The following is a 27,803-nucleotide window of genomic DNA, read 5'->3' as shown; positions in this document are numbered from 1 at the left end:
AAAGCGGTTTTATAAGGTCTTGAGGGAGAATCACTAAATATAAAACTTGAGATTAAAAATTTAATACCTTGTAGACATCACATTTTTCTAATTAAAAATTTTTAAAGGAGTATAGAAGAAATGATATTTAGTCACATATTCCAAAACAAAAATGAGCCTTTTATGATTGAATTATTTGTACCAGTCAACTTCTCTACATAGTGTCATTTGTAATTAAAACAAACATTTTTAATTGCCTGGTATAACACCTGCAGATAAATATATATTAAGAGCTGTGAACAGTGGTTCAATATAGTAGTCAAGAGCCACATGTTACTATTTAAATTTGAATTTAAATTAATTAAAGGAAACAATTAAAATTCAATTCCTCCATCACATGGGCCACGTTTCAAATGTTCAATTGCTGCATGCGGCTAGTAGTTACCACATAAGGCAGAGCAGATATAGATTTTCATTTTCACAGAAAGTTCTACTGGATGAGGCTGTGATATTTCCAATTCCTGGTCTTAGGTAAACTTGGCCTTAAAGATCATGAGACTATAGTGCATTTTCCTTAAAAGAGTGATTTCAGTGTCGCAACATCATCTTGACTACAGAAGCAGAGGTTGAAGTTAAAGTTCTGCCACTGAAATCTGAGTGACCCTTTGCCAGACAGAAGGAACACATTGATTTGAAGCTCCCAATATCTGGAGAAAGTTGTTTCAGCTTCCAAAGATCTATAGGCAGGCAGGTACTTTTCTAATACTTTATAATACTATATATTAAAATTATCTTTTTAGGGGGATATGGAGAAATATTTACCACTCATCTCTTCTAAATAGTCAATTTTTTTACCCTCAGAATGTGTTCTAAAGAAAAAGTGACAGGTGATAGCATTCTGAAATAAAGTTTACACTATGAACGTTTCTGTTAATTTGTCTTACCACTTTTGACGTCTATTAAAAGATTGGACTGATATTTTGGGACATGGACATGCAAAGGGGAGGGAATCATAGTTGGAGAGAGAATATTAATAAACAGGATCTTGAGTTCTTAAGCAACAATCCCATCCCAGAGGGTTTTTTTTAAAGTTATAGCTGAAAGGTCACTTTAAATCTTATCCTTGAAGACATTAAGCGAGAAGGATCAAGGGCTTGATAGACTTTTCTAATAGGCCAGATTGTCACTAGAAGTGAAATAGATCAAGCCATGAACAAAATGATTTACACAAATCCAAAGAAACCTGTTTTCACTTTAAATTACCTGCATAGTTTTTATAAAAATGTCTCTTATCCAGTTAGAATTTCCTCAGATTTCTATTTCACTTTTTCAATAACATATGATTATCTTTATTATTCAATTTGTTATTGCTATGTAGACTGCAGTGATTTCTTCTTTCAAAAGTTTATAATTTGTCAATATTCTCTACATTTAACAAAATAATTGAAGTTTTAAAAATTATTTTCATTAAGAAAATAAAAATGCAATATGACTTGAACATTCCAGACTGACCAAAATTGTTTATTGATTTATTGTTTTAAGAATGTTTGTTGATTCATGGTAGATGATAAAGAATGGTGCTTGGATTTGAGATTGTCAATATTTTATTCTTCTCATCTAGAGCAGCAGACACTTTGTTTGTGTGGTATGAATTCAATTCAGAGAAAAACTGAAGATGTATAAAAATTCAGGGAGTTGCTCAGTCTTGAACAGTCCACATTGCTTTGTTTTCCTGAATGATGGTAAACAGATCTGGAGAGTTTGTCATGGGTGTGATTAAAATAAGTTTCCAGCCAGTCTTCCAAAACAATGCTTGTTCTATAAAGAAAAAGGGAAAATGAATTAGATATTGATTGCATCTTTTCAGAAAGAAAACTCAGGAGGAAATAATGTGAAGTGTAAGAGAATAAAAAGCACAAAGTGAACCAGCACTTACAAGATGAGCCATTTCCTAGTTGTAAGAACCTGGTTGCAAGTGCTTGAATTTGGACTGTTATAACACGGTTTTCTAGAGCAGAAACTGTTAACAACTACTTTGGTTATACAAAAAACGTTTGCCTGTGCTTTTATTAGTGTTCTGTTCCAATTAAATTAATTAACTAGTCTCTGGTTTGTTGAGTCTCTACTACATAATTGTAGTACAGTCACAAAGATAGAATTTATGAATGGAAATAAAAACCTCACATAAGTTTTTGCTTATACACTCGTACAAAAATGCTCTATTTCTAAATAACCCATCTCAAGGCATTAATATTTTCTAATTAATATAAATATCTCTTAAGAACCAATATTAATCTACAGCATATAAACTGACGCTGTCAAGTTTTAAAAAACACAATATCAAGAAAGTCTTAGATATTAAAGAGGGAACTGGTATATACCTTGAGAGCTCCATTCAGATAGACATGATGTGCTTGACAAAAGCTGTAGGGGCAAAATAGACAAAATAGACAATTTAGAGTTAGGAAACAGTCAAATTTAATAAAAGAGAGGTTTAATGAGTTAGCTCAATCCTATTTTTAGCTTTAACAGTAGTTTCTTTTCTTTTGTATTTAAGGTGTGTATAGCTCCTAATTCTTAGTAGTGGATTTATGACCTTTGCCCTGATTTTGCAAATTAATTTTTTGAATAAGTGGTACATTCACATACATTTTTATTTTTAACATGGGGTCTCATTGTGTTGTCAAGGCTTGACTCAAACTCCTGGGCTCAAGCAATCCTCCTGCTTTAGCCTCCCAAGCAGCTGGAACTACGGGCACATGTCACTGTGCCCAGCTATGCTTAAAATATTTTCTTTAAAGTATGAAAGGGTATATAACAACAAAATGTTTCCCATCACTGTCTGCTAGGCAACTGGTTCCCCTTTTTATAGCTAAATTGACAGAGCTGTTTATGCATATACAAGACCACATAAATATGTTTCTAAAAATCTTTTTACACAAAAAATGTCATACTCTATACATTGTTTTGTATTCCTTTTTTCAATTAATAATTTATCTTACAGATATTATAACTGTACACAAGAGTGTCCCTATTTTTTAGGGCTGCAGAGAATTTCACATTGATACATTGATGGACAGTCAATTGTTTTCACATTGATATGTTGATAAAATTATACTTTGGACATTAAATTATTAAAAAAATTGGCTATTATGAACAGCACAGTAATGAATAACCATCTATATATGGTCATCTCACTTGGGTGAAAGTGTATCTAGAGACTAAGTCTCTCCAGGAGTAGATTTGCTGCAATTAGTAGTACCACACCATCACCTAGTGGTTTTAACAATACGCATTCTCATCAGTAATACATGAAATTGCCTGTTTCCATACCCTCTCCTCAGCCCAAAGTGTGCCCAAACATTTAATCTTTGGCAATCAGCTTATTGAAAAATGATTATCGCAGTGTAGTTTTATATTATTATTACTATTTGAGACAGAGTCTTGCTCTGTCGCCCAGGCTGGAGTGCAGTAACGCGATCTTCACCCACTGCAACCTCCGCCTCCTGGGTTCAAGCGATTCTCGTGCCTCAGACTCCTGAGTAGCTGGGACTATAGGCGTGCACCATCATGCCAAGCTAATTTTTGTATTTTTAGTAGAGACAGGGTTTTACCATGCTGGCTAGGCTGGTCTGGAACTCCTGACTTCAAGTGATCTGCCTACCTAGGCCTCCCAAAGTGCTGGAATTACAGGCGTGAGCCACCGCACCCAGCTGTCAGTGTAGTTTTAATTTGCATTTTTAAAAATTATTAATGTAGTTTGTCATTTTATTCATTTTATTTCCTATGAATTGTCTGTTCATGTACTTGCTAATTTTCTATTGGATATGATCTTTTATTAATTTGTAGTAGTTCTTTTTTATTAGGAAAATTAGCTCTTTCTGGTATTAATTGAAACTTTTTTTTTCTGGTCTGCTGTCTTTTGACTTTGCTTTGGTGGCTTTTGCCATATAGATTTTTTAAAGTACGTGGTTAAATTTGTCAAGATTTTCAATGCCTTCTGGTTTTTGTGTCACTGTTAGAAAGAAAAAACGTAACCACTCCAAAGTTATAAAATTAATTCTTCCATGATTTTTGTGTTCTTTATGTTTTTAGCTTTTACATTTCACCTGTAAATTATTTGAAATTTGTCTTGGCATAAAATTCAGATTTGACTTCATTTTCTAGATGACTGTCCACTTGTTCAAACAATATTTATTGAATGATTCTCTATGGAGTGTATTTATGGTAATAGCCAAATGTGAAGAATTGTCGACGGGGAAAAAAGTGAAGTTTAATCAAGATTGTCAGTGAAGATATGTTTGGCTAGGCCCTTTCTTTTTGTCCTCTTCTCCATCCTGTCCTTCTCCTTTCTTCCCCTATCATTCTCTTCTCTTCTTTGTTTTTCTCTTTTTGTCTTTATTTATATGTAACTTAATTCATTCTCTTTGGGGATAGAAACATTTTTAAATTTTCTTACAAATTAAAAAAAATTTTAAATTTGTAAATTATATTATGCATCTTTGTTTTGTGTAGTGCATTGCTTTCACACCCTCTGGGTGAAGCTGCTATAAATTGGTAGCAGGAATTAAACAATTGGCAACTGTGGGATGACTTTCATTTAAGCAAGAACACTAGACAAGGAGAAGAAGTAAATTTTAGCACCAGCCTGGCCTTTAGTGATTTGACCTTCACCAAGTAACTTAACCTCTTTGGGCCAAAGTTTCATTTTCATAATTGCTTCATATTAGTAAATGACTTTGAGATTTCTTCAAGCTTAATATTCTATTAAATTTGATTCTGACATCAGCCCTGTCTAACTCATAGGGATGTTCTGAAGATCTAACAAAAAATATATGTGAAAATACATTTTAAGCTTTAAAACAATGCACAGTATTGCTAAAACACACTGGAATAAATGTTATTTATATGTTCAGATCCTCACATATCTTTTTAGAGTTATGCAATTGATTGTCATATGTATGTCAATAAGGAAGGAAGAGGAAAAGAAGCTCAAAGGGAGTCCATCATCAATCTGATCAGTTAAGAGTTGCTGTAACCACCAGTGAGCATTGATTCTACCTTCGTAGTTGATGCAGCCATTGGAGTCTTCTTGACCTGCCATCAGGGCTTCCACTTCTTCCTCTTTCATCTTTTCACCTGACGAAACAAAACTCTCCTTTCAGAAAGAAGGCCACGTGATATTTTCAAAATCCACCATAGGTCATCAGTCAAGGGCTTCTGGAGACTAAACTCTTGGCATGTAGGAATTGTGACTTTCCCATTCTTTTGGTAATTAATGTATTGTCAACTAATTGGTTTTTGAATGAGTTAATTAAATACACATTACTCATTGTCATACAAACTGTGTCCTATAAGAACTACCATGCTTTCCTTTACTTATTCATTACCAATATTTTAAGTTAACATTTTCACCAAACTCACTGCCACTGAGGCCAATTGAAATGGTCATTAACTTTTGACTATTTTTTTTCCCCATTTTCCCTTTGTAGTCTTTCCTCCTATTTTGATGATGACGTGATTCTCCTGTCATGTTCTTTTTTATATATTCTGTCCCACTAAGTCCACTGAAATAAATTCCCTTACCCAGGGTGGCTAGAACATGGCGGAGTTCGGCACCCATGACTGTGCCATTGCCTTCCTTGTCAAAGACACGCAGACCCTCAACAAAGTCTTCGTAGGTGCCCTGGTCCTTATTGTTGGAAATGGCTTGCATCATAGGCAGAAATTGTTCAAACTCAATTTTCTTGGCATTCAGCTCTGTAAGAAATTGCAATTTTGAGGGTTATTAGCTACCATAATACTAACTCTGAGTCACAATTTAAACTTGAAAAGTTATTCTAGGTTATCTGAAAAACCTTCACACGGCTTACATTTCAGCTGGTAAATTGCTAAAATATCAAGAATATGGTAATAGTTAACGGCATGAGATCTGGAGTTCCAGTGCCTGAGCTTTTATTCACAGTCTACCATTTGCAACTCTGACAGTGCACAGGTTAACCTTTTTGTGCCTCAAGTTATCATCTGTAAAATAGAGATAACTAATAGTGTTATTGTGAGAACTAAATGAGCTAATGAATGCAAAGTTTAATAGAATATCTAGGATAAACTGAGTGCTTAATAAGTATTAGCTTTTTTTATTATTGTCCATTTAATATTTCCCATAAATACTTGCAAGCAATAGAAAAATGCACTGAGATACAACAAACTCATTAGTGGATTAATACAGTAAAACTTAACTTTAGTACATATTCCACCTTTGTCCCCAGATTTTGGAGGGCCTTCCCTTTCTTTAAATTTTAAGTAATTTAAGGAAAAGTTTACAAGGAGAGTGTGTGTGTTAAATACTTTGTGATCTCCTGACTTCATTGTACCTTAGAGGTCAGGAGATGATAGGACTTTATTATCTTCTGACAAGGTAAATCTTATTCATGGAAAATCTGGACAGTCTATTTTATACTATCCAGATGTATGCAAATGGGTAAAGTTATGTATTCACCAAATCAAATTTTTTTACTACTTTTCTGTATTTCTATTACACGTAATTTATATTTTTACATTGAAATTATATTGAGTAATATTTAAAAAATTAAATTTGAATGCTGAATGAGTATTTTACCAAATAATTGTATTAAAGATAGATGTTTGCTAAATTGGAAGGTGACATTTAAAGGTTTCAGCCAGGCGCAGTGGCTCACACCTGTAACATCACCACTTTGGGAAGCCGAGGCAGGTAGACTCCTTGAGCTCAGGAGTTTGAGACCAGCCTGGGCAACATGGCAAGACCCCATCCCTACAGAAAACAAAAACAAAAACAAAAAAGGCCAGGCATGGTGATACATGCCTGTAGTCCCCAGCTACTTGGGAAGCTGAGGTGGGAGGATTGCTTGAGCCTGGGAGGTGGAGGTTGCTGTGAGCCAAGATCACGCCACTGCACTCTAGCCTGGATGACAGTGTGAGACCCTATCTCAAATAAATAAATTAAAAAAATTAAAATTATGTTTGGCTGGGTGTGGTGGCTCATGCCTGTAATCCCAGCACTTTGGGAGGCTGAGGCAGGATTGCTTGAGCCCGGGAGGTTGAGGCTGCAATGGGCTATGATCATGCCACTGCATTCCCACCTGGGTGACAGAGTGAGACCCTGCCTCAGAAAAAAGAAAAAACAAAAGAAAAAATAAAAATAGGGTTTGCCCTATTGCTTGCTCAGTTTATCTCATGCTCTTGGCTTTTCTACATGATGTAATTGGAAATTTCCTTCCAAAGAAAATGAAGTAAGCAGGCTGATTTTCAGTTTTCCTGAAATCAAATTTTCTTCTAGCAAAGGAAGGTCTCCAAAGAATTTTCAACTGTCAAGGGAAAGAAAAAGATTATTTGTTATCTCACACCCTTCTCTCTGTTTCCTAATGGCAAAGATAAACAGCCTGAATATCTACTTGAAAAACTTCAGTTTTGTATCTCTTTCAAAAATTATTTTTGATTGACACATACTAATTGTATGTATTTATGGGGTAAAGCGTGAAATTTGGATACACGTGTATAATGTGTAATGATCAAATCAGGATAATTAGCATACCGATCATCTCAAACACTTATCATTTCTTTGTATTGGGAACATTCAAGATCAACTCTTTAGCTATTAGAAAATGAATTGTTGCTAGTATAGTCATCTTACAGTGCTTTAGAACACTAGAACTATTCCTCCAATCTAGTTATAGTTTTGTATTCATTAACTGACCTCTGGCTATCTCTTATTCCCTCCTCTCTTCATTAAAGATAGATGTTTGGTAAGTTGGGAAGTGGCATTTAAAAATAAGGTTTCTGTTGGGCCCAGTGGCTCACGCTTATAAACCCAGCACTTTGGGAGGCCGAGGCGGGCAGATGCTTGAGCTCAGGAGTTCGAGACCAGCCTGGGCAACATGGCGAGACCCTGTCTTTACAAAACAAACTAAAACAAAACAAAAAGTAGCTGGGTGTGGTGGTGCACATCTGTAGTCTTAGCTACTCGGGAGGGACTAGAGCACTAGAATTTATTCCTCTAATCTACCTGTACTTTGGTATTTATTAACCAACCTCTGGCTATCTCTTATTCCTTCTACCCTTCCCTGTCTCTAGAAAGCACTACTTTCTACTTCTCTAGATTAAAATTTTTTAGATTCTACATATGAGTGAGAACATGTAGACTTATCTTTCCGTCCCTGGATCATTTTACTTAACATGATGTCTTTCAAGCTCATCCATCTTGCAGCAAATAATAAAATTTCATTTTCATGGTTAAATAGTATTCCATTGTGTGTCTATATATATATGTATGTGTGTGTATATATACCATATTTTCTTTATCATTCATCTGTTGATGGACATTTAAGTTGATTCCATATCTTGGGCATCATGAATAGTGTTGCAGTAAGCATGGGAATACATATTTTTTTGACATATTGATTTCCTTTTGTTTAGAAATATACCCAGTAGTGGGATTGCTGGATCATATAATAGTTCTATTTTTAGTTTTTTGATAAACCATATTATTTTCAACAATGGTTACACTTACATTCTCAGCAACAGTATATAAAAGTTCCCCTTTCTCTGCATCTTTTTTGTCTTTTTAATAATGAACATTCTAAGTGGATAAGATAGTGTTTCATTGTGGTTTTTAATTTGCATTTCCCTGGTAATTAGTGATATTGAGCATTTTAAAATATATCTGTTGGCCATTTGTATATCTTCTTTTGAAGGATATCTATTAAGTTCATTTGCCTATTTTTTTGATTGGATTGTTTGTGGGTTTTTTTTTTTGGCTGCTGAGTTTCTTATATATTTTGGATATTAATCCCTTGTCAAACAATTTGCAAATGTGTCTTGTCTTTTTTGTTTGTTTTGAGTATCATTTTCCATTAGACTATTATACTTTTCAATAAAACCATTGGGATTAAAAATAATTTCCTTATTCTAGAATAATGACTGGATTTCTGGATTGAATAAATGACTTCTGCAATTTTGCCACTTACATTTATCACTGATTTTTTTCCTAGGATTATCCTTGTGCTCTGTCCTTTGACACCCTGCTTCTAGAAGGTGTCAAAGGACAGAGCATATGGCAGTCAGCATGTATTTTTCAGTTGCCTGACAAAGTTGCAATCTCATTTCCACAGCTTTTATCAGAGGAGAACTTCTCTAGAACTGTGCCACTGGAATTTACTCAGAATTGTTTATAAAGTGTTTTAAGTCATATTTAACATCTTTGCCAAAATGTGCTTTTGCCTTTGAAGATTTGAAGTCTGAAAAAATGTGCAGATTTGGATATTATTTCATTAGCCTTTAATTATGAACATTCGAAATGATGTTAGCGTTAGGTATTATTTCTAATATTTAATGCTTAACATTAGATATTAGCATGACATTTTACCATGCTTGCAAATTCTCAAAGGAAGTTTAACTTATTTTATAAAGAAAAAAGGTGAGACTTTATATGGCCAAGAGGCACACTTACCACAATCAGGAATAAACTGAGCCCTACTATGTGAAACATTTTTAAATCAATGTTTCTCTCTCTCTCTTTCACACACATACACACACACACACACACACACACACTGCTACACACTTCCCTATATTTCCACACTTCTTGGAAAAATTGATGCGTTACCTTCATTGCTGGGGTTTCCCAGAACTTTCCTGACCTCTGCATTGGTGGGATTTGTGCCCAGAGCTCGAAGGACATCACCGACCTGGCTTAAGGTGATCTTGGAATCACCTGTTCTGTCAAACAGGAGAAATGCCTCCTTGAATTCTGCAAAAAGCAAGAAGCATTAGAGTGCTCTTTTCTTCCTCTAACCTATTAATTAAACCTAACTCCATTAAAAATTCAGTTCAAACTCTTCTGTTTTACAACTTCTGCCAACAGTGCAAGTTGTTATCTTGGATTCTCTTTTTGTATCTCCAACTATCATTGGCAAAAACTTAGCATTTATTTTTGGGATTATTTTAAAACAGCATTTCCAACTTTAAGTTGCCTGTTATTGTTAATCAGATATGGAAATTGGAGCTCCTAGTCATATTCATATTTCCTTTACCTGCCTGGAAAGCAGGATTGGGTTAAAAAATTCTAAGGCCTTGAGAAATTTTAATAATCTCTAATATAATTAACAAGATTAACAAAATTTCAAAAAGAACAAATTTTCAATCAGTCTTATGGTATGTGACGTTAACTCAAACTTTTCAAATTATGTAGAAAAACCTCCTCTTGAGGTACAAATTTCCTAGGTTATCCCTTTAACCAGTTTTCTCCAGGAATAACTTTATTTTTCAGGAAAAATTTAGAAAGGTGAGACAAATCTATACATTCTGTAGTTTATTAACTAATGTGTGACTCTATTAGGCTCCTGGTATAATTAATTCAGAAGGAGAAATATTTGTTTTGGCGTGTTGCTGTGATAATCTCTTTATACTTTACCCTTTTATCAAATAATACATATGGACATATGTTGCTATATCAGCTTTAGAATTTCGGTATGCCTTGTAATTACAGTTTTATGGAGAAAATTGTAGATTCACATGCAGTTGTAAGAAATGATACAGAAAGATCTCTTGTATGCTCTGCCTAGTGTCTTCCAGTAGTAACATTTTGCAAAATTATATGATCATAACCAAGATATTCACATTGGTAGACACCATCAATTTTAGTCACATTTTCCCAGTTTGTTTGATTCATTTTGTGTGTATTTGTGTGTATTAAGTATACACAGCCATTCCCATTCTTTTATGAATACATGTTTTAAAGTGTTCTCTATTCTAATTATAATCATTGTATTGATTACTTTCTCTAAATTTCATCATTCTCTTTTGATAGAACTGGTTTGACTTTCAAAATTATAGTGACAAAGAATTTAGAAATGTATATCAAAGACAGAAAGAGTGCTACTATGGATCTGGGGGCCAGTAAAACCATTTTATTTAGAACTTATAAACTAGATTACATTTTCTGGGAAACCCAAAAGTACTGCTGGTGACTTCCGGTTAATATCAACAATACTCAAAAAAATCATTTGTGAATAAATTGGTAGAAGTGAAAGCATTTTTTTTTTAGGCTATCAGTGGTTTCAGATCAAAAGGTGCTGTCTAGATAGATTACTCAGCAAAGTATTCCATCTTGCTATTCTTCCATCCCCTAATCTAACATAGCATTGACATTATATTCACAATTCACTACAGATCATGTTACCATTATTTGTTAAAACTTCCCCCTTGAATTGTATGCAATTTGACTACAGATCAATTCCCTAAGCTAAAAAACTTGCTGCAGGCACTGAGAAGTCATTAGTCAAATATTATTTTTCATCTTTCTAAGGGACATGTGAAACTGAACTATTCTTGTTACTGGCTTCAGGCTTTCATGGACAGACTGCTCAGCAGGCTCACTATTACCCTGGTCAGATGCCGAAGTAGAAATAGGATTTTATGGGCTGTAATAGAATCACTCTGACATTAACACTTTTGGTGATTTAAAGGCAGAGACCAGAAAGACACTATTTTATTACCCCAGAGTTTTAACCCAAAGTTTACTTATTCTCTTGAAGAATTAATACCAGGGCTGGTTATACTATTTTCCAGGGGCTGGTTGCCTGTTTCTTTTTAATAAAATTTGATTCGGATACAGCCATTCCCATTCTTTTATGAATTGTCTATGGCTTTCTTCACACCTCAGTAACAGAGTGGAGTTGTTTTTACAGAGACTCTACTGGCAGCAAAGCCTAACGTACTTACTATTTGGCCTTTTAAGAAAAAGTTTGCTAACCTCTGGTCTATAACAGTATTGTTCTAGAACTTTTTGGTAATAATGGAATTGTCATTCTGGGCTGCCCAAAAAGGTGGCTATTAACTGTTGCTCTTGAACACTAAAATGTGACTAGTGCAAGTGAGGAAAATGGATTTTAAATTTTATTTTTAATTAATTAAAGTTTAAATAGCCACATGTGGCTAGTGTCTACTGGAGAGCACAAGACTTGGACCTTTAGAATGATGTAATTTTCCAGTTTTTGCACCCTTTCCTTCAATCCTGTGATAGATTCCAATAGAGCAGCCATGAACAAAATTCTTTAACCACTAAACAAGGAAACAAACTAAAGAATACTTTCATTTAAGAAATTATAGTTTTTCCACATAATTTAAAATGCTTACATTTGTTTTCTTGCCACAAAGAAAACAGTACACTACACCCATGTTTACTGAACTTCTGTGTCTAAAATCTATTTCACAGATGCAATAAAAGGTTTAATGCTCAACGTTAAATCCTTGAGTCCTTGCAAGGGTTTTTAAGTCCTCCATTGCTTGATCCTACAATAGTTTGGTCACAACAACTGTAAATTAGCTATTTGAGAGGACTGGGATGCAGTAGGTGACAATGTAGCAGCATCACTAGTTAAAATGCATTAAAAATCAAACAAATTATGGTAGAATCACCAATTGTTTTCAATGAGAAAAAAGTCCTTCATAGTATAATTTCAAATAATCTTGAGTTATGAGTCACCAAATCATCGAATCTGTCTACATGAGGCCATCAACCATGATGCAGATGCATGCCAGTCTGTACTACAGTAAATATCCCTTTTTCTCAATTTGTGTTCAGATATGAACTATTTCAGACGCAGAAACAGACTTGAAGAATGTGGAATCCTTTAGGTAGAGAACTGAGTATTTGAATAGGTTCTTATTAATCACCTATAATTATAATTATTTATATTTTTCATATAATATATGTAATACAGACATAATACTTATGACCAATATTCTAATTTATACAACATTTTGAAGCTAATTTTTTCTCCTCCTTCCATCTATAGGTTTATTTATGTCTCAGTTCATTTAGATACGTGACTCTTTCACTCCATAAAACATTCCTCCCTGCACTTTCTAATGAAAACATCAAGCTCCTGTGGAGTGTGGGATCTGTTGGATCCAAAGACCCAAAGGTGAAAAGGTTGACTTTTTAGGGAAACTATTCAGATTCTCTTGAATGTTAAGAGTTTGGAGTCTCCTAGCTAGTAATCGTTTTTATAAAATAAATTTTTAACCAACTTAAACTAATGTCAGATTTTGCTCCTATCACTAATTCTTTGAGTCATTGAGAAAGTCTTGTCACCTCTCTGGAGTCTGTCCTGCATATCTCAGGAAGGGGTTAAACCAGGAGACATTTAATGTTCCTTCTACAGTTCTATGACAAATTAATTCTTCTTTGTTTCTGAATTCATTTTTGTTCTACAACTCATTATGTTATCCACTGAAATGATATACGTTTAATTGGGCAGTTTTATAATCAATTTTGTTTTTCAAATTGACAATTCAGACTTGTCAAATCTCAAAGGATTATATTAGCAATTTAACCATCTAAAATCTACATCTTTTTGGTATATATATATATATATATATATATATATATATGGTATTATCTATTGTATCAAATTGGTTTTATTTAGATATCAGTAAATATAAGGGCCTATTTTGTGGTGCTTATCTTTTGTTTGTTAAACCTTTGATTACTGAGTATCAGCAATCGTTTCAGGTTGAGCTAATTTATATTTAGAGTGATTGAGAGCAATTTATATTTAGAATGGCAACACCAGTGGGGATAATTAGGAAGAGCTAATCTCATCCCAAGGGAGTTGGTTTTCACACATGCCATCTTTATGAGTGTGCACATTTAACAACCATAGCTTTTAAACTTACCATCCTGCTGTTCCTTAGAGAACTCGATCTGTTAGAAAGAAATTGACCACAAAGAATGTTTTAACCAAACAAAAATGTTCTGATTTTCAGTTGTATCCAGCTCATTCCCTGAGTAATCTTCAAAGTAAGCTCCAAAAGTCAGCCTACTTTTCAGAGTTCAGGCATAGCTTGGACACTAACAGGTTGAGCCGTAATGTAACATGCCTTGAAGATTAAGTAATATTGCAGAAACTAGGCAGTGCTGTGCCTACATCTGTAGCAGAGAAACTCAATTCACTTACCAGCAATCTGGTCAGCACTGAAGGACTGCAGTGGTGAGGAAGAGAAAGAAAGAAAAAAAACTAGTACTCTTTCAAATGCATTGACAGAAGAATAAGTGCTGGTTGCTCTGAGATTTTTAGGAAGCTATGTAGGTGTCTTGGCCTAAGAAGGTTGCCTTAGGATACTTTTGAATCTAGGAACATAAAAAGCTATTGCAAAAGATAATTAGGGAATATCTTTCTGTATCTTAATGATTTAACAAATGCTAGACTTAATACTTCCTAGAAAAATCATCTATAGTATATTTAAGATATGCCTAATAAGATACACGGTGTTAAAGTACAGACATACACATTAAAAAGACTACCTTAAGTCTGTCTTCTATTTAACCAGTGCTTAAAAAAATAGTATACAAAACCCAATGCATCAAAAGCAGTTTACTTAGTTTTAGCTATCAGCATCACTGGATTGTATTTTAATGTATAATATTTTGCTGTAGCTACAGGTTTTTTTCTTCTAAATTTAGATATAATGAATCTTATGTGATACAGCAAGAGTTGGTGAAGCATAAAGCACAGCTCTTGGAAGATGTATTTTTCCAGCTGATAAACAGCTCTAATTATTTACTCCTCTCTTTAATGGATCTCAACAAAACCCAAAAGTAGATACTAAAGACTTATATTGAATATGTTCTCTCCTCAGTTCCATTCTTTGCCTATCTTTCTTCTCAATAAGATCATATCCTCTATCTATTTTCTCCTATAAATGACAAATTGTTGTCTCATAGGACCCACCATGATGGAGCGGCTGGGCTGCAACACAGCAGGGAAGCGGAAGAGTGAGTTGAGGGCTGCTCCGGTCCCTGAGTGGGGTCCTCCCTGGCTGAGGCTTCCTTTTATTTCTGGGCAAGCTTTGACTTCACAGCTAGCATCAGGTTTCAGAGATAAGTTGCCACACCCCTTGGAGAGTTCTTTAGCTTTCTTAGGGCAAAGGGAAAGATGGATCTGTACCCTGAGAGCTATTTTTAGGTGACCAGAACCTTGGAGTAGACAGCCATAGTGAGATGGAAGCCTGTCGGTACTTTTATGGTCTTTACTTCCAAGATGTTCTCTTGGAGCATCTTCCTTTAAGAAGCTTCCTATTTGTTCAATGGCAGAAGAGCTTAGAATTTCTTTAAGGTCTTGGGCCAGACCCTGCTCTTGATGACTGTGGACTTCGCAAACTTTTAGTCAGCAAGTTTTGGTATTAATGCAAGTTTTTGGATGGGACTGGTTTGGGGTTTCAAATGGCAACGTTCAAATGGACGTTCCTATAGAAGGAACGTCCTCTGAAGTTGCTGTCCTTTATGGTAAAGTTCAGAGGACTTGAAAAGGCCATGCGCATTCTGCATGTTTCTTAGGATGCACTCAAGTGACAATCTGGTCAGATCTTTCAATCTCCAATTAAAGATCACTCTTTTGCAAGCATAATCTAAGCCAGGAATAGTTTTGATCTCCGCTTTTCATCATTCTCCTTTAGTCTCCTGACGTTAGGTCTGGTTATTTTCTTCCCTCCTTGTTATCTTTATAATGGCTGAGTAGTCATATTCTTTATTTTCAGAAGTTTTTCTAGGCAGGAAAGCTGATAGATCATTTTTACATTATTTTTCTCTCATCCTATACATTTTTTTTTTTTTTAACTACACATAAGTTCTTACTAGATCATGCTGCTTCTGTTTCTACTTCTGCCTTGGCAAACACTCTATGGCTCAGTCCCTAGACCAAGAAGCCAAAAGAATGCATGGCAGAGCTTGTGGAATACGAAATTGTACTTTATTTTATTTTATTATTTTTGAAACAGAGTCTTGCTCTGTCACCCTGGCTGGAGTGCAGTGGCACAATCACAGCTCACTGCAGCCTCAAACTCCTGGGCTCAAGTGATCTTCCCACCCCAGACTCCTGAGTAGCTAGGACTACAGGCGTGTGCCACTGCACCCGACTAATTTTTATTTTGACTTTTTGTAGAGACAGGGTCTCATTATGTTGCCCAGGCTAGTTTGGACTCCTGGCCTCAAGCCATCATCCTGCCCAGTGTTGAGATTACAGGCATGAGTCACCTTGCCCAGCCAAAACTGTATTTTAGAATTTTAAAGGTATCTAGGGGATTGGCCAGCAATGGGTTTTCATGGTAGCTTACCTGAAAATAGCGGGCAACTCCCTTCTGGAAATGGTACTGGGAAAAGTGGTACAGGAAAAGATCCTCTTAGGATGTCCACTAAAGTTCAGACAAATATTTATCAGTTTTCTACATGTTTAAAGCAGCTCACAGGCATAATGTATATTGGAGATTAATTGTAACTTGAGTACTGCTTCAGCAACTGTTTTTAAGGGGATGGTCACAAAAAGCATGAAGTCTTCCCTTCTAGAAAGACATATACTTTGTAGCTTCTCCTCAAACCATTTCAGAAGAAATCAGCATTTAATATGCATATCACTTTTGGCTCTAAGTTTATAAGTAAGAAAAAAAATCTCATAGAATCTTGAGTCCCATAATGAAGATTGAAAATACAATTTTAAAATTATTGGTACCCAGGTAAATATTTTGATGAATAGCTTGATATTTTGAAAGGTTATTGGGAAATGAAATTTAATAGAAAAATAAAAAATGCTTTGAGTCATTAGGGGGAAATGGAAGGGAAAGACAAAGGTGGAAATGTGTAACTTTGAATATTACAAGATTTGGAATCTTATAATTTTTGACATAAATGAAAGCATCAGAGCCTACCATGTTATCTTTGTGTTCTTTTTTAGTTTTGTAATTATATTTATGTAATTATGTTATTAAATTTGAATTGTCTTATGATTGAGAACTAGCATATATCATTAGGTGAGCTAATAACTATAAATAATACAAAATTAATCATCAAAATTGCCCTACTAAACATAATTATTTTCGTATTTAATAATTTTTTTCAGGTAAAAAAGTGTCCTTGCCTAGATATAAAATATGGTTAATTTGTATAAAATCTATTGAGTAAACTGAAAAGTAAGTTTAAAAGTTGTATTTAGGGCTGGGTGTGGTGGCTCACGCCTGTAATCCCAGCACTTTGGGAGGCCGAGGCGGGCGGATCACCTGAGGTTGGGAGTTTGAGACCAGCCTGACCAACATGGAGTAACCCTGTCTCTACTAAAAATACAAAATTAGCCTGGAGTGGTGGCGCATGCCTGTAATCCCAGCTACTAGGGAGGCTGAGGAAGGAGAATCGCTTGAACTCCAGAGGTGGAGATTGCGGTGAGCTGAGATCGTGCCATTGCACCTGGGCAGCAAGAGTGAAACTGGGCAGCAACAGTGAAATTCCGTCGCAAAAAAAAAAAAAAAAATTAAAAAAAAAAAAGTTGTGTTTATGCCAGGTGTGGTGGCTCATGCGTGTAATCCCAGCACTTTGGGAGGCCTAGGTGGGCAGATTACTTGAGACCAGCAGTTTGAGACCAGCCTGGCCAACATGGTGAAACCCCGCCTCTACTGAAAATACAAGAATTATCTGAGCCTGGTGGCATACGCCCATAGTCGCAGCTACTCAGGAGGCTGAGGCAAGAGAATCACTTGAATCCGGGAGGTGGAGGTTGCAGTGAGCTGAGATCGCACCATTGTACCCCAGCCTGGGCTACAGAGCGAGACTCCATCTTAAAAAAAAAAAAAAAGTTGTATTTATGTTATGAGTAAGCTGTTTCTAACAACTTGGATACTATAAATTTTATTATTATAATAGAAGCAGTTAAGTGGTATGCAGTCATTAACTGTTTCACCCTAGTCTTTCTCCATACCTTTATCACATAGAGAATGCATTTAGATTTTTTTGATACTTACTGAGAATCAACATAAATATTTGAGCACTTTATTTGACAACAGTAGGGAAGGCTACAGTATAGTCTAGAGAAAAAACTGTAGTTTAAAAACTAGAATACCTAGATTCTGTGCTCATAGAATAAATGGGAAATCCAATTTTTTTTCTCTGGCACACTTTTTTTTTTTTTTTTGAGACAGAGTTTCACTCTTGTTGCCCAGGCTGGAGTGCAATGGTGTGATCTCGGCTCACTGCAACCTCCGCTTCCCAGGTTCAAGCGATTCTTCTGTCTGGCTTACTTTTATGAATGACAAAATTTATCTTCTCTCTCTCTTCCTTGGGGTTATAGTGATGCGGTAATCAGTCCTTTGAACAAAGGCAAATTAATTGTGTAATATGAATACACAATGTCAGCTGGTTTTGGCTTCAGTTCTCTATGTCATCAATTAGTTTTAAAGATCAGATCTACCTTTCTTCTCTCTGGAATGCTCTCCTCTTATTGCTTCCTTTTACAAATTAAATATGCGACAAGCCCTGATAACATTTATTTCCCTTGAAAGAAACGTTTCCTCTCTGTTTCCCCCAGTTTTCAACATCACCCAGCTCTTTATCCCACTGAAAGTTTTTTAACCTTCCTGATTGTAAACTGGGAAGCGTAGGTCATTCCCGAAGTCATTTGTTCCTGATGTGGACCTGGATGTAAGCCTACCCCAACCTGTCTCCAATAGAGCACTTCCCTTGCCTTATTCTTAGGGTTCATCCCTCCATAACTCTCTATAGAATACGTTGCCTATATTTGAAGCTCAATAGATTTTCACTAAGTTAAAATTATTAGAACATGTATATCCTAAGCTGCCCCTTCAAATATAAACTTCTCCTCTAGAGTGTTGTGTACCGTGAGGGAAAAGACTTCACCTGCTCAAAGTTAGTATGTTCATTTTGAATTATTGATATATGTACTTTTATATTTCTAGCACCTTCCTTTAGATTTTATATAAATGTTTTTGACCTGGACTTCTAATTTTCCAATCCCCAGTTTGTTTTTTTTAAGGCTCTTTTATATTCTAGCCTACATATTTATCTTAGACTCTTAGTAAACTAGTTACATTCCACATTTTTATGATTCGTGCTATCATTTGATGCCAGATTTAGGTAATAGTAGTCTGTAACATACTGCTACTAAAAAATTTTTATTACAATGTTTACAAATTCTTTTTTACTTTGAGAAGCATCTTTCTAATAGTAATAATGAGATTAAGTTAACTAATTAAACATCAGAAAGTATATATATTAAGTTGGTGCAAAAGTAATTACGGTTTTGCCATTACTTTTGTACCAACCTAACAAAGAATTGAATTATAGAAAAAATATTAAAATGCTGCTAATCAAACAGCTCTGGAATTGATGTAGGTTAAGCCTTAGTAAAAGAAGAAGAGCTATAATTAAAGATAATTGGGGAGACATGTAACATCGAATACTGGGGGAAAATGCCCTGGGAAGGAACATGGACTACATTCTTCAAAGAACTCGATGGTCCTTGCAACATACAATGGGGACTAATGACTAGAAAGGCTAAATAAAGAAGCTAATATAATCAGGGCCAGTTTTCAATCAAAGAAAACACTGCTGTGTGCTCTCTGATTTAACGCCTGTCAGAGAGACCAAAGATCTGGATGTATATAAATCCTTAAACTTTACCTAATTTTCACTCCAATCTCACAGAGTTTCTAGGAACCACCATAAAAGGCCAGGAAAAGCACTATTTTGGAACTCTTAGGAGTTTTGTGCTTCAGAATAACTCAAGTTGAACGAAATAAATATTTTTGCATTTTTGACTTCAACATAGGATATACTTAGGCTAGTATATATATATATAGTCTAGTTACTATAATATGGTATAAACAGGGGAAACTAAGAGTATTGAGAATATGGTACCAGCCCAGTTTCTGTAATATAAGAGAGATTAGGTGGTTAGATTGTATAAATTGATCTGGCCTGAGATAAAATCCTTAATTTTGTGCTATGAAGTCCTAGATCAGTCAACTGAATTCAGTCACATAAGAGCAAAAACTCAACTATTAAAACAATTCAGACCTACAGGAACTAAGCGAGGTCTAAGTGAATTTTAATAAAAATCTAGAAACACAACCTGTTATACTTTTTCAGTTTTCTCATTAGCTTTCTCATGATTAATAGTTGATAAAGAAATTTAAAGTTTTTTGAGAGCTGGCCATACTTTTGTCTCCTTTGTGCATTTGTTTGCATGTAATTTCTTAAAAACCTACGTTGTGTTTTTGTTCATTCTTTCATTTTAAGAAATCTTTGTGTGTATATTTTAAGACATAAATATCTGCTTCTTCCTATTTGTCTGGAATAAAAGTTCCTTTTGTGACAGCAGGGATAAGAATATTGGCATTGCCATTCTGGAGACTTAAAGAACTTGTGGAAAGAGAGCTAGATTGGGAATTTTGTTTTAGCTTTCTTATCATAAATCATGGGTCTTTTGATTAAATAACTTCTCTCATCTAGGCTATAGTTCCTCAGTACAAAATATTCTACTGCACGATTTCTAGGATTCCTTATGTTTCTGCAATGTTGTGAGTTTTCCATCCTTTTGTCAGTAGAATCTACTTCAACTCACTCATTTTAATGGGAAAGGAAGGATGCCTAAAAATTCAATAGGTAATATTAGTCTGAAGTAATTTAGATAAACAGGAATTAAACAAAACATAACTTCATAACACCATGTTCAAGGCCATTGGATTTTTTTTATAAACAGGAGACATATGCCACTGGGCATTTAATAGGTACTTTATCACAGTGAAAGGAAGAGTATTAAGTTGGTAAGATGTAGTTATATCTTTAGGGATACTTTTCTTGTCTGGCTTCACTTCACTGTTACTAATTTGTGACCAGAATAGCCAGAATTTATCATCCATATAATATACCTTTTAACTAGAATAATTGAAGCCATTTCTACTTTTATATTGTAATTTTTGCCCTTCAAATTCTGATTTGAGGTAAGAAACAAACTGTAGAAGTTGATATAGAAACAAACCACAGAAGATCTTATTTTTATATGAAAAGTATTTCAGTCTGAAGAGCAGCAGAAGAAAGTGTAGTATCAGCAGACTAAATATAATCCTTTCCACCATGAGTCAGATGGTGCTTAATACTAGGTAATTATGGAATGAGTTCTAAAAACAACTTGCCAGGGGTTCATTTGCAGCACTAAAATGCCGAGAGCTAAATTTGGCACGGTCACTTTATGGTCTTCTTGTCTTGCAAATATTTAGTTTTACTTAAAAGTGTTATTCACTATTAACTGGTGAACATATCTCTTCTTTTCAAAGCTGCATTTTCCTTTCAAAGGCATTATCCATCAAAATATAATTCTAGAGAAAATTACAAAATGCCCTTTAATATTTTCCCATTTCTCTCCACCTGTTCTCTTCTGTTACAGCATAGACATTTGAAAGAGGATATGTGATACTGATACCTAGTGATAGTGTCAAATAATTTCTGATTTGCTCCTGAGGTTATATTTACACTGCAAATGGATTAATATTGCAATTGGCTAACATTACAGTTGTATTAAAAATTAATTTGAACTATTAAAAGGCCAGAGTAAAAGAAAACAAACTTTTAAGATCATGTAAAGAAAAGTTAGAAACAACCTATACATATTTTTACCTATGTTTTTCTAATTAGAAATTGATTACATGTGTTCTTTTACTCAGAGTAGTTAGGGTTAAGGTTTTATCATATTGTACATGTGGCATTGTATTTCTGCATACCATCCCAAAGAATATAGGTTGGGATTTCCAGTTTAAATAATGCTGTTTTTTGTAAACAAAATAGAGATCTCATACCCTCCTTAGAAAATTAGCCTGATAGCAAAAGTTGAAGGTCATATTTGATGTATGTGTGTTTCATTAAACAAAACCAAAATTACTAAAAAAACTCAGTTTCATTATATCTAATAGCATTTTAAAAATATCCATTTTCCATTTACAACATCTTATAGGAAGATGGAACAAAATGAATAGGAATATTTCTAGGTTCCTGATATTTCACCCTCCTTCTGTAGAACAAAACACCCAAGTTGTCAGGTGCTAAGATAGGGAAAAGCTATGGAGAACAGAATAGTAGTGAATAGTCAAGGTCAAAAGTCTTGGTGAACTTGCTCTGATGTGTCTGTCATCCCCTCTTCTGGTTACACAGGACTGTGCAGGGCAATATAAAAACCACTCTACCTCATACCATTAAGAGTAAAAAGGTCTCCTTTACACATTCTTAGAAACAGCAACTTACTTTTTATAAATAAGGGTGGTAGTTTCGGATATGGTTAACACAGTTGACTCTGGATTTTGCTTGCTAAGTTAAACACTAGGTCCATAATTTAACTACTTATTTGATCATATGTATAGCACTTACCCTCTTTTAAGCTCAGTTTCTTAACTTGTGAATAGTGGACACAACAACTTCAGTGTAATATTGTGAGGATTAAATAAGACAACATGGCAAAGAGTAAATTCACAATGAATATTGGTTATTGTTACAAAAAGCTTTATAGATTTCAGAGCCTTTCATGGAGCATGACTTCATTTGATTTTTCTCAGAAATTCTTCTAAAGGAAACTGGATTTATATTAGCTTTGTTAGAAATCAGAAAAAAGAACTTACAGATGAACAAAAGCAATCCTATACCTGGGCCAAAACAAATTGGGTGCCACAATGCATATACAACTATCTGCCTCCACTGAATACCCATCAGTAAGTAGATGCATTTGGGAACATTAGATTTCTACCTTATACATTAAATTGAAAGTTTAAATCTTCCCAAGCATGTGGTCAATTGTTGATGCAAGATTTGTTATTTGATAGTTTCTGTCAATGCATTCTGTACCATTACCACATTTTATAATATTGCTCACAATATCTAGTCAGGGCTGACCTGATTAAGCGGTGAATACAACGAGAATTAAAACTCAAACAGCACAGTGAGAGACATGATTCACAATCCCATCACCTCACAGCAATACTGACATACAATGCATGCGTCATGCAGAAAATTCACTTACACATTGAAGATCTACAATCTAGGCACATGGTTATGTTATTACTTTCATTATTTTGCTTGGTTGCAGTTTTGAGCAATGCGTATTCTTCTTTTGGAACCTACAACCATACTTATGCTGGGTTTTAATTCCTGTAACTGTGATTCGGTTAGGCTGTGTTCTTTTGTTCTGGGTTACTGGAAGTATTAGCTCTCTGAAGGCAAAGAGTGCTTAGAACCACCAAGGACAATAACTTTAGTGTTCAAATATCAGCAGTACTTTGTCATTGAAAAGGGTACTCATAGAAAATCCATTAGGATTGGACATCGAGTAGGCATTCCTTCAGAGAGTATCATAAAATTTGTGTCAGAACAATTGAAGAAATGTTGTGAACTAATAACTAACAAACCAGGAAGTCAGATTGGAAAGCACGTTTAAGAAGTTGATAAAACTAATTAATTATATTCAAGATTATTCAAGATTTATGGGGGAATCAAATATATGGCTATTAAATGTAGTATATTACAATATGAAACATAGATATTAGCTGGGAATACTATGGAGACATTTGACTATAGTACTACACAAAGGCAGTTATGATTAAACTACAGCATTACTCAAAGTCTAAAGGACAGCCAAGTTTCTAACCTTATATGATTTATGAAAGAAAGTTTATAATCCAATTAAGTTTTGTTCTTTATTGAATTTTCAGGAAGCTAATGAATACATATAACAGCTCTATTAATTTCTTTAAAGTTCATTTTCTCTGCTTGAAAAAATTGTATAGCTTTTATGAGGTAATATATCTAGAAACATTATTAAGTGATTAAAAACATCATAATATAAAATGTTTTAATGTATGTTTTAATTAGGTCTGTTACCTCCTGGGATAAAATTAAAGTTTATAAAATTCTCAAGTTGTATCACTTTCTTTGGCCATGCTAGAATACATCTAAATATGCACTGATTTATTTCATATTAATGAATGCAAAGCATTGAAGACATTTACATTTCTTTACAAAAGTGTGTTAGTTTCCATTTGTTTCTCTTTTTTTTCTCTGTTGCAAATGGGCCTTCTGAATGGAAGATGAAGGTTATTTTTTTTCCTGTTTCTTCCAGATTCATTTAACTTCTTTTTGATTTGTGTCCCTTATTAGAATCCATCACATCTCTTGTTCTGCAATGAAATAATAAAGATGGAGCATACCCCATTCTCATAGAGACACTCCAGGGGTAATTTCCTTCTTTTGCTTAGTTGTACAAGCTCATATTGTATCCTTACAATATTACACAATATTAAGCTTGTACAACTCAATTTAACATATTGACAGATGAATGTCAATATGTCAATTTAACATATTGACATAATAATAAACAAATTTTCAAGATTCTGAAAAGTGTTGCTTCTCTGCTGACTATGAACAAGTAATTGGCTTAATTTCTGGATTAGAAAAAGAGATGTTTTGTCTTTTCTTGGAGATCTCTCACCTGCCAAACTGAATTTTTATTTATGTACGCATTCTTACACAGTTCCTCAGGGAAGAAAATTAATGCCTGTTTTCATTAGTTAGATACTTCGTTTGCTTCTTAGGTAAAAAGGTACATTTTCTTTTCTTTCCAGAAGTTTGTAATACCAGATACAAACAGGTAACATTGTCTTATATATCACAATAAGTAAAGGAATAGCTTTGACACTGATTCATATCTCTGATGTTACTATAGAGTGCAGAGTTAAAGATGAGGGACAATCAGAATTACTATCATGGCGATGATCTCACTTACTGTGTAGTGTAGACAGTATGCATCTATAAAGGATACATTAACTAGGATTGCTGGAGATGAAAAATTTGGTTTCCTCTTAAAGAACTGTATGCATGCAGTCCTCAAGGTAGAAAAACATTTATCAGAAGACCTGACATGTATTTTTTTTTGTCCTCCTAAATGGATATCCATTAAGAACAGTTCTTAATCAATATTATATTCTATGACCAATTTTTTCAAATACTTCAAATACCTACAAACTAAAGATTAAATATTCGTGATAATTTACTTATACTTTAAACAAAATTTCATGTTTAACTGGAATATTATATAAATTATGAATATATTTAAATTCATTACATAATGTCTAAGGGTGATCTAACTAAATATTTTTGGGACTTAAAAAATTCTATAGTTATATTAAATAGTCAATGAAATGTTTGTTTATGGGTCAGCATCATAGTTACAAGTAAACAATGGTAAATTGGCAAAATTGAGATTTATTACATATACAACTTTTGGCTTAAGTGAAAAGATCACCTCATGGGCACTTTTGCTCATTGGTTTTCCATATAAGGCAGGTTTCCTTAGATAAAAATTTTCAAATTGTAATATGAGCCAATCAGAGTTCAGTGAATGAAGAGAAGGTGCACATTTAATGAGTCACATCACTGCAAATTAACAGACGTACCTATTTTTCCAAAAGCAGATAATCTTTTGGCAATTGAGAACAAATTGCCACAGTAATTGAGAACAAAGTGTTGACACAATAATTAATCACATTTTTCTTAGTTCAAGATCAGTATGCAAATACTGTAAGACATAAGCTAAAAGCCATGTAAATAGCAAGTTTTATAATTATTTTTGTTAGTTTCATTTTGAAGAAACTCACAAATTCTGAATTAGATACTGTGGATAAATAAGATGACAGTTATAGTCACTGAAACACTTGAGTGCATAATTTTCTGCACTGAGATCTCATTTAGTGTTGTATCAAATTTTATTAGGCAAAGCTGAAGGGAGAATTAACTTGAATTGCAAAAAATCTTCTTTTACAGAAGAAGTAAAGCAACTGTCAAATCCATAAAGGACAACTGGGCCATCAGCTGTTTTTAAATTTCCGGAAATAAGTAGGGGCTAAAACTTTCCTTTTGATGTAGTTGTAAGTAAGGGATCTGGTTTCCAGAGAGATTTTATTTAAAACCCAAACACTGGTTTAAATATTCTTAAATGCAACACCGTTAAACGTATATACTTTTCTCCTAAATAGTAAAAGTGCAATTTAGGGGAAAATGGAAACTTGAGAATAAAAAATAGAGCAAGCACAGGCTTCACACATGATACCATACTCTATTAATTTTTGAAATTATATGCTGGCATTCATTTTTTAAAGCAGGATTCTCTTCTTCAAAATCTACCAGCTCACTAAATAAAGCTATTCCTCTCAATGAAAAATACACGCCTTTGCAAGTTCCTAGAGATCCTTACTATTGAAAGATGTTTCAGTGACCAAACAATTCGTCCATTTAGTTACCTTAATGGCAGAGAGGTCAATTTTTTCTTCTTTGGGTTTGGCTGGGGCAGGGGCAGGTGCAGGTGCCGGTGCCGGGGCTGGGGCAGCTGCAGCCGCAGGTTTCTTCACGTCTTTCTTTGGTGCCATTTTTTTTTTTTTAAAGGGTGGGTTAAAAAGAGAAGGAGTTCCTCCAAAAGAACCTGTCAAAATGATTCTTGGAAGAGGAGTGGTGGTTGGGTTGATCCACAGCCCAGTGTCTTGAAGGTGGACCCAGAGTGTTAAACGGTATAAGGGCATGCATATATATTTCACTTAGTGCCTAATAGAATCTTGACACATGCGGCTGGATTGGACAGTTCTCTAGTCAAGGGGGATGGCATTCCGGCTCAGACTATAAATGGAATCTAAAGGGTCAGGGTTTCATCAATTTTTTTTAACTCTCTTTCTGTTTTTTTTTTCTCCCCCACCTCCATATATAAAGGAGAAAGAAATATGACAAAGGCAGCTTCAGATCCTTTGGTGACAGTGAGGTAGATTGACTGTAGTTTTTCTTGGTAGAATTACAGTTCTGCTGAAGTGGTAAATCTTTTTTTCCCCACCTTGCCTAAGAGACTTTACTGAAGGATTCCATTTCAACCTGGAATTTTGGCAGGGAGAATCACCAACTTTCACACAGCTCCTTTGCTCATGCTCCTCCCTCATTGCCATAATATGCAAGGAAATGTTGGTCAGCAAAGAGGTGGTGGTGGTTAAAAATAAAAAAGCAGACGTATAAGGAAAGCCCATCATGTCTTAAAGTGGCTTCCCTTCTAGGGAGCACAGACTCTGACACTCTTTCTTCCTTTAATTGTAGTGAATTCTATGCTAAAAAACTTCAACATGACTTCCTATAATTTAATTTTCTTTGTCTAATTTAATGAAGCATATCGAATGGGTGGAAATGACAGCAAGATTTACCTTCTTGCAAAACAACTTTTCTAATAGTAAAGTAGCTTTCAAGAAAAGTAGATACTTATTTATTTTCTGAATGGTGTAAAGTCTAATTATTTATCACATAAATCTTTTGTCCATACCAGAGAGACAAAATACATTTTTAGAGACATAAAGAGAGAAAAGAACTTTAATTATCAACACTGTGCAAGTTGTGGTAACTTGAAAGTTTTTCCTTTTCTGTCCTTGGTTTCCTCAGTTTGCAGGGCTAGACTCATATTAAGAAATATAAGACAACCAATGGGCATTTCATAACTTTGTATGTGGTAAATTCTGCCCAGAGAGGGGGTTACAATTAGTAATCAGTTATTTCTCAGTCCCACTCTCATTTCTGTTGTTTTAACTTGTGACATATTTAATTAATGAGTAGTTATTAACTAGTTTAAAAAAATAGTTTGGGTTTTAAAAGAGCACATTTATACATTTTATATATATAAAGGATATATATACATACACATACATTTACTGTATGTGTATATATACACACACATATACATTTACTGCATGTGTGTATATATACATCCATACGTGTATACAAATGTATGTGTGAATACACATATATTCTAATTGTTAAATACAGTTGTGTTTAAAGATATAGATTCATTAGCCACTTTCTTGAATCTGATATAAAAGCATTCATCAACTTGGAGAAGATCACTATTTCTGTCCATATATTACAACTAAGCAAGATTGAGACT

The 27,803-nt window shown here is 34.4% G+C and overlaps 1 protein-coding gene across 2 annotated transcripts; it reads right to left on the bottom strand.

Annotated features, from left to right (window-relative positions):
• Nucleotides 1–1,479: 1,479 nt before the first annotated feature.
• On the bottom strand, nt 1,480–26,395 carry MYL1 (myosin light chain 1). Of its 2 annotated transcripts, none has more exons than XM_032754666.2 (7): nt 26,137–26,395; nt 13,699–13,726; nt 9,623–9,766; nt 5,566–5,739; nt 5,041–5,118; nt 2,361–2,403; nt 1,480–1,797 (listed from the first exon to the last, which is right to left on the bottom strand). In XM_032754666.2, exons 1-6 carry the CDS (start codon nt 26,260–26,262, stop codon nt 2,375–2,377), a joined length of 579 nt encoding a protein of 192 aa, XP_032610557.1. In that variant the 5' UTR covers nt 26,263–26,395; the 3' UTR covers nt 1,480–1,797; nt 2,361–2,374. The 2 variants fall into 2 exon arrangements, with proteins under 2 accessions (XP_032610557.1, XP_032610558.1); XM_032754667.2 differs by lacking the exons at nt 13,699–13,726; nt 26,137–26,395 and adding exons at nt 13,980–14,004; nt 14,754–14,827.
• Between the last annotated feature and the right edge of the window lie 1,408 nt (nt 26,396–27,803).

This window comes from Hylobates moloch, unplaced genomic scaffold (genome assembly GCF_009828535.3).
Source record: "Hylobates moloch isolate HMO894 unplaced genomic scaffold, HMol_V3 SCAFFOLD_1, whole genome shotgun sequence".
In the NCBI taxonomy this organism is placed as follows: Eukaryota; Metazoa; Chordata; class Mammalia; order Primates; family Hylobatidae; genus Hylobates; species Hylobates moloch.
The sequence above is the reverse complement of the archived record's forward strand: the minus strand, read 5'-3'. Positions and strand labels throughout refer to the sequence as shown.

What these genes read in the sequence shown, in the direction of transcription:
- MYL1 (XM_032754666.2), bottom strand. Translation starts at nt 26,262, where the DNA reads ATGGCACCAAAGAAAGACGTGAAGAAACCTGCGGCTGCAGCTGCCCCA. An exon ending in CTCTAAGGAACAGCAGGATG is followed by an intron (nt 9,767 to 13,698) that starts GTAAGTTTAAAA and finishes TGCTTTTTGCAG; the next exon opens with AATTCAAGGAGGCATTTCTC. An exon ending in TGGCTGCATCAACTACGAAG is followed by an intron (nt 2,404 to 5,040) that starts GTAGAATCAATG and finishes TTGCCCCTACAG; the next exon opens with CTTTTGTCAAGCACATCATG.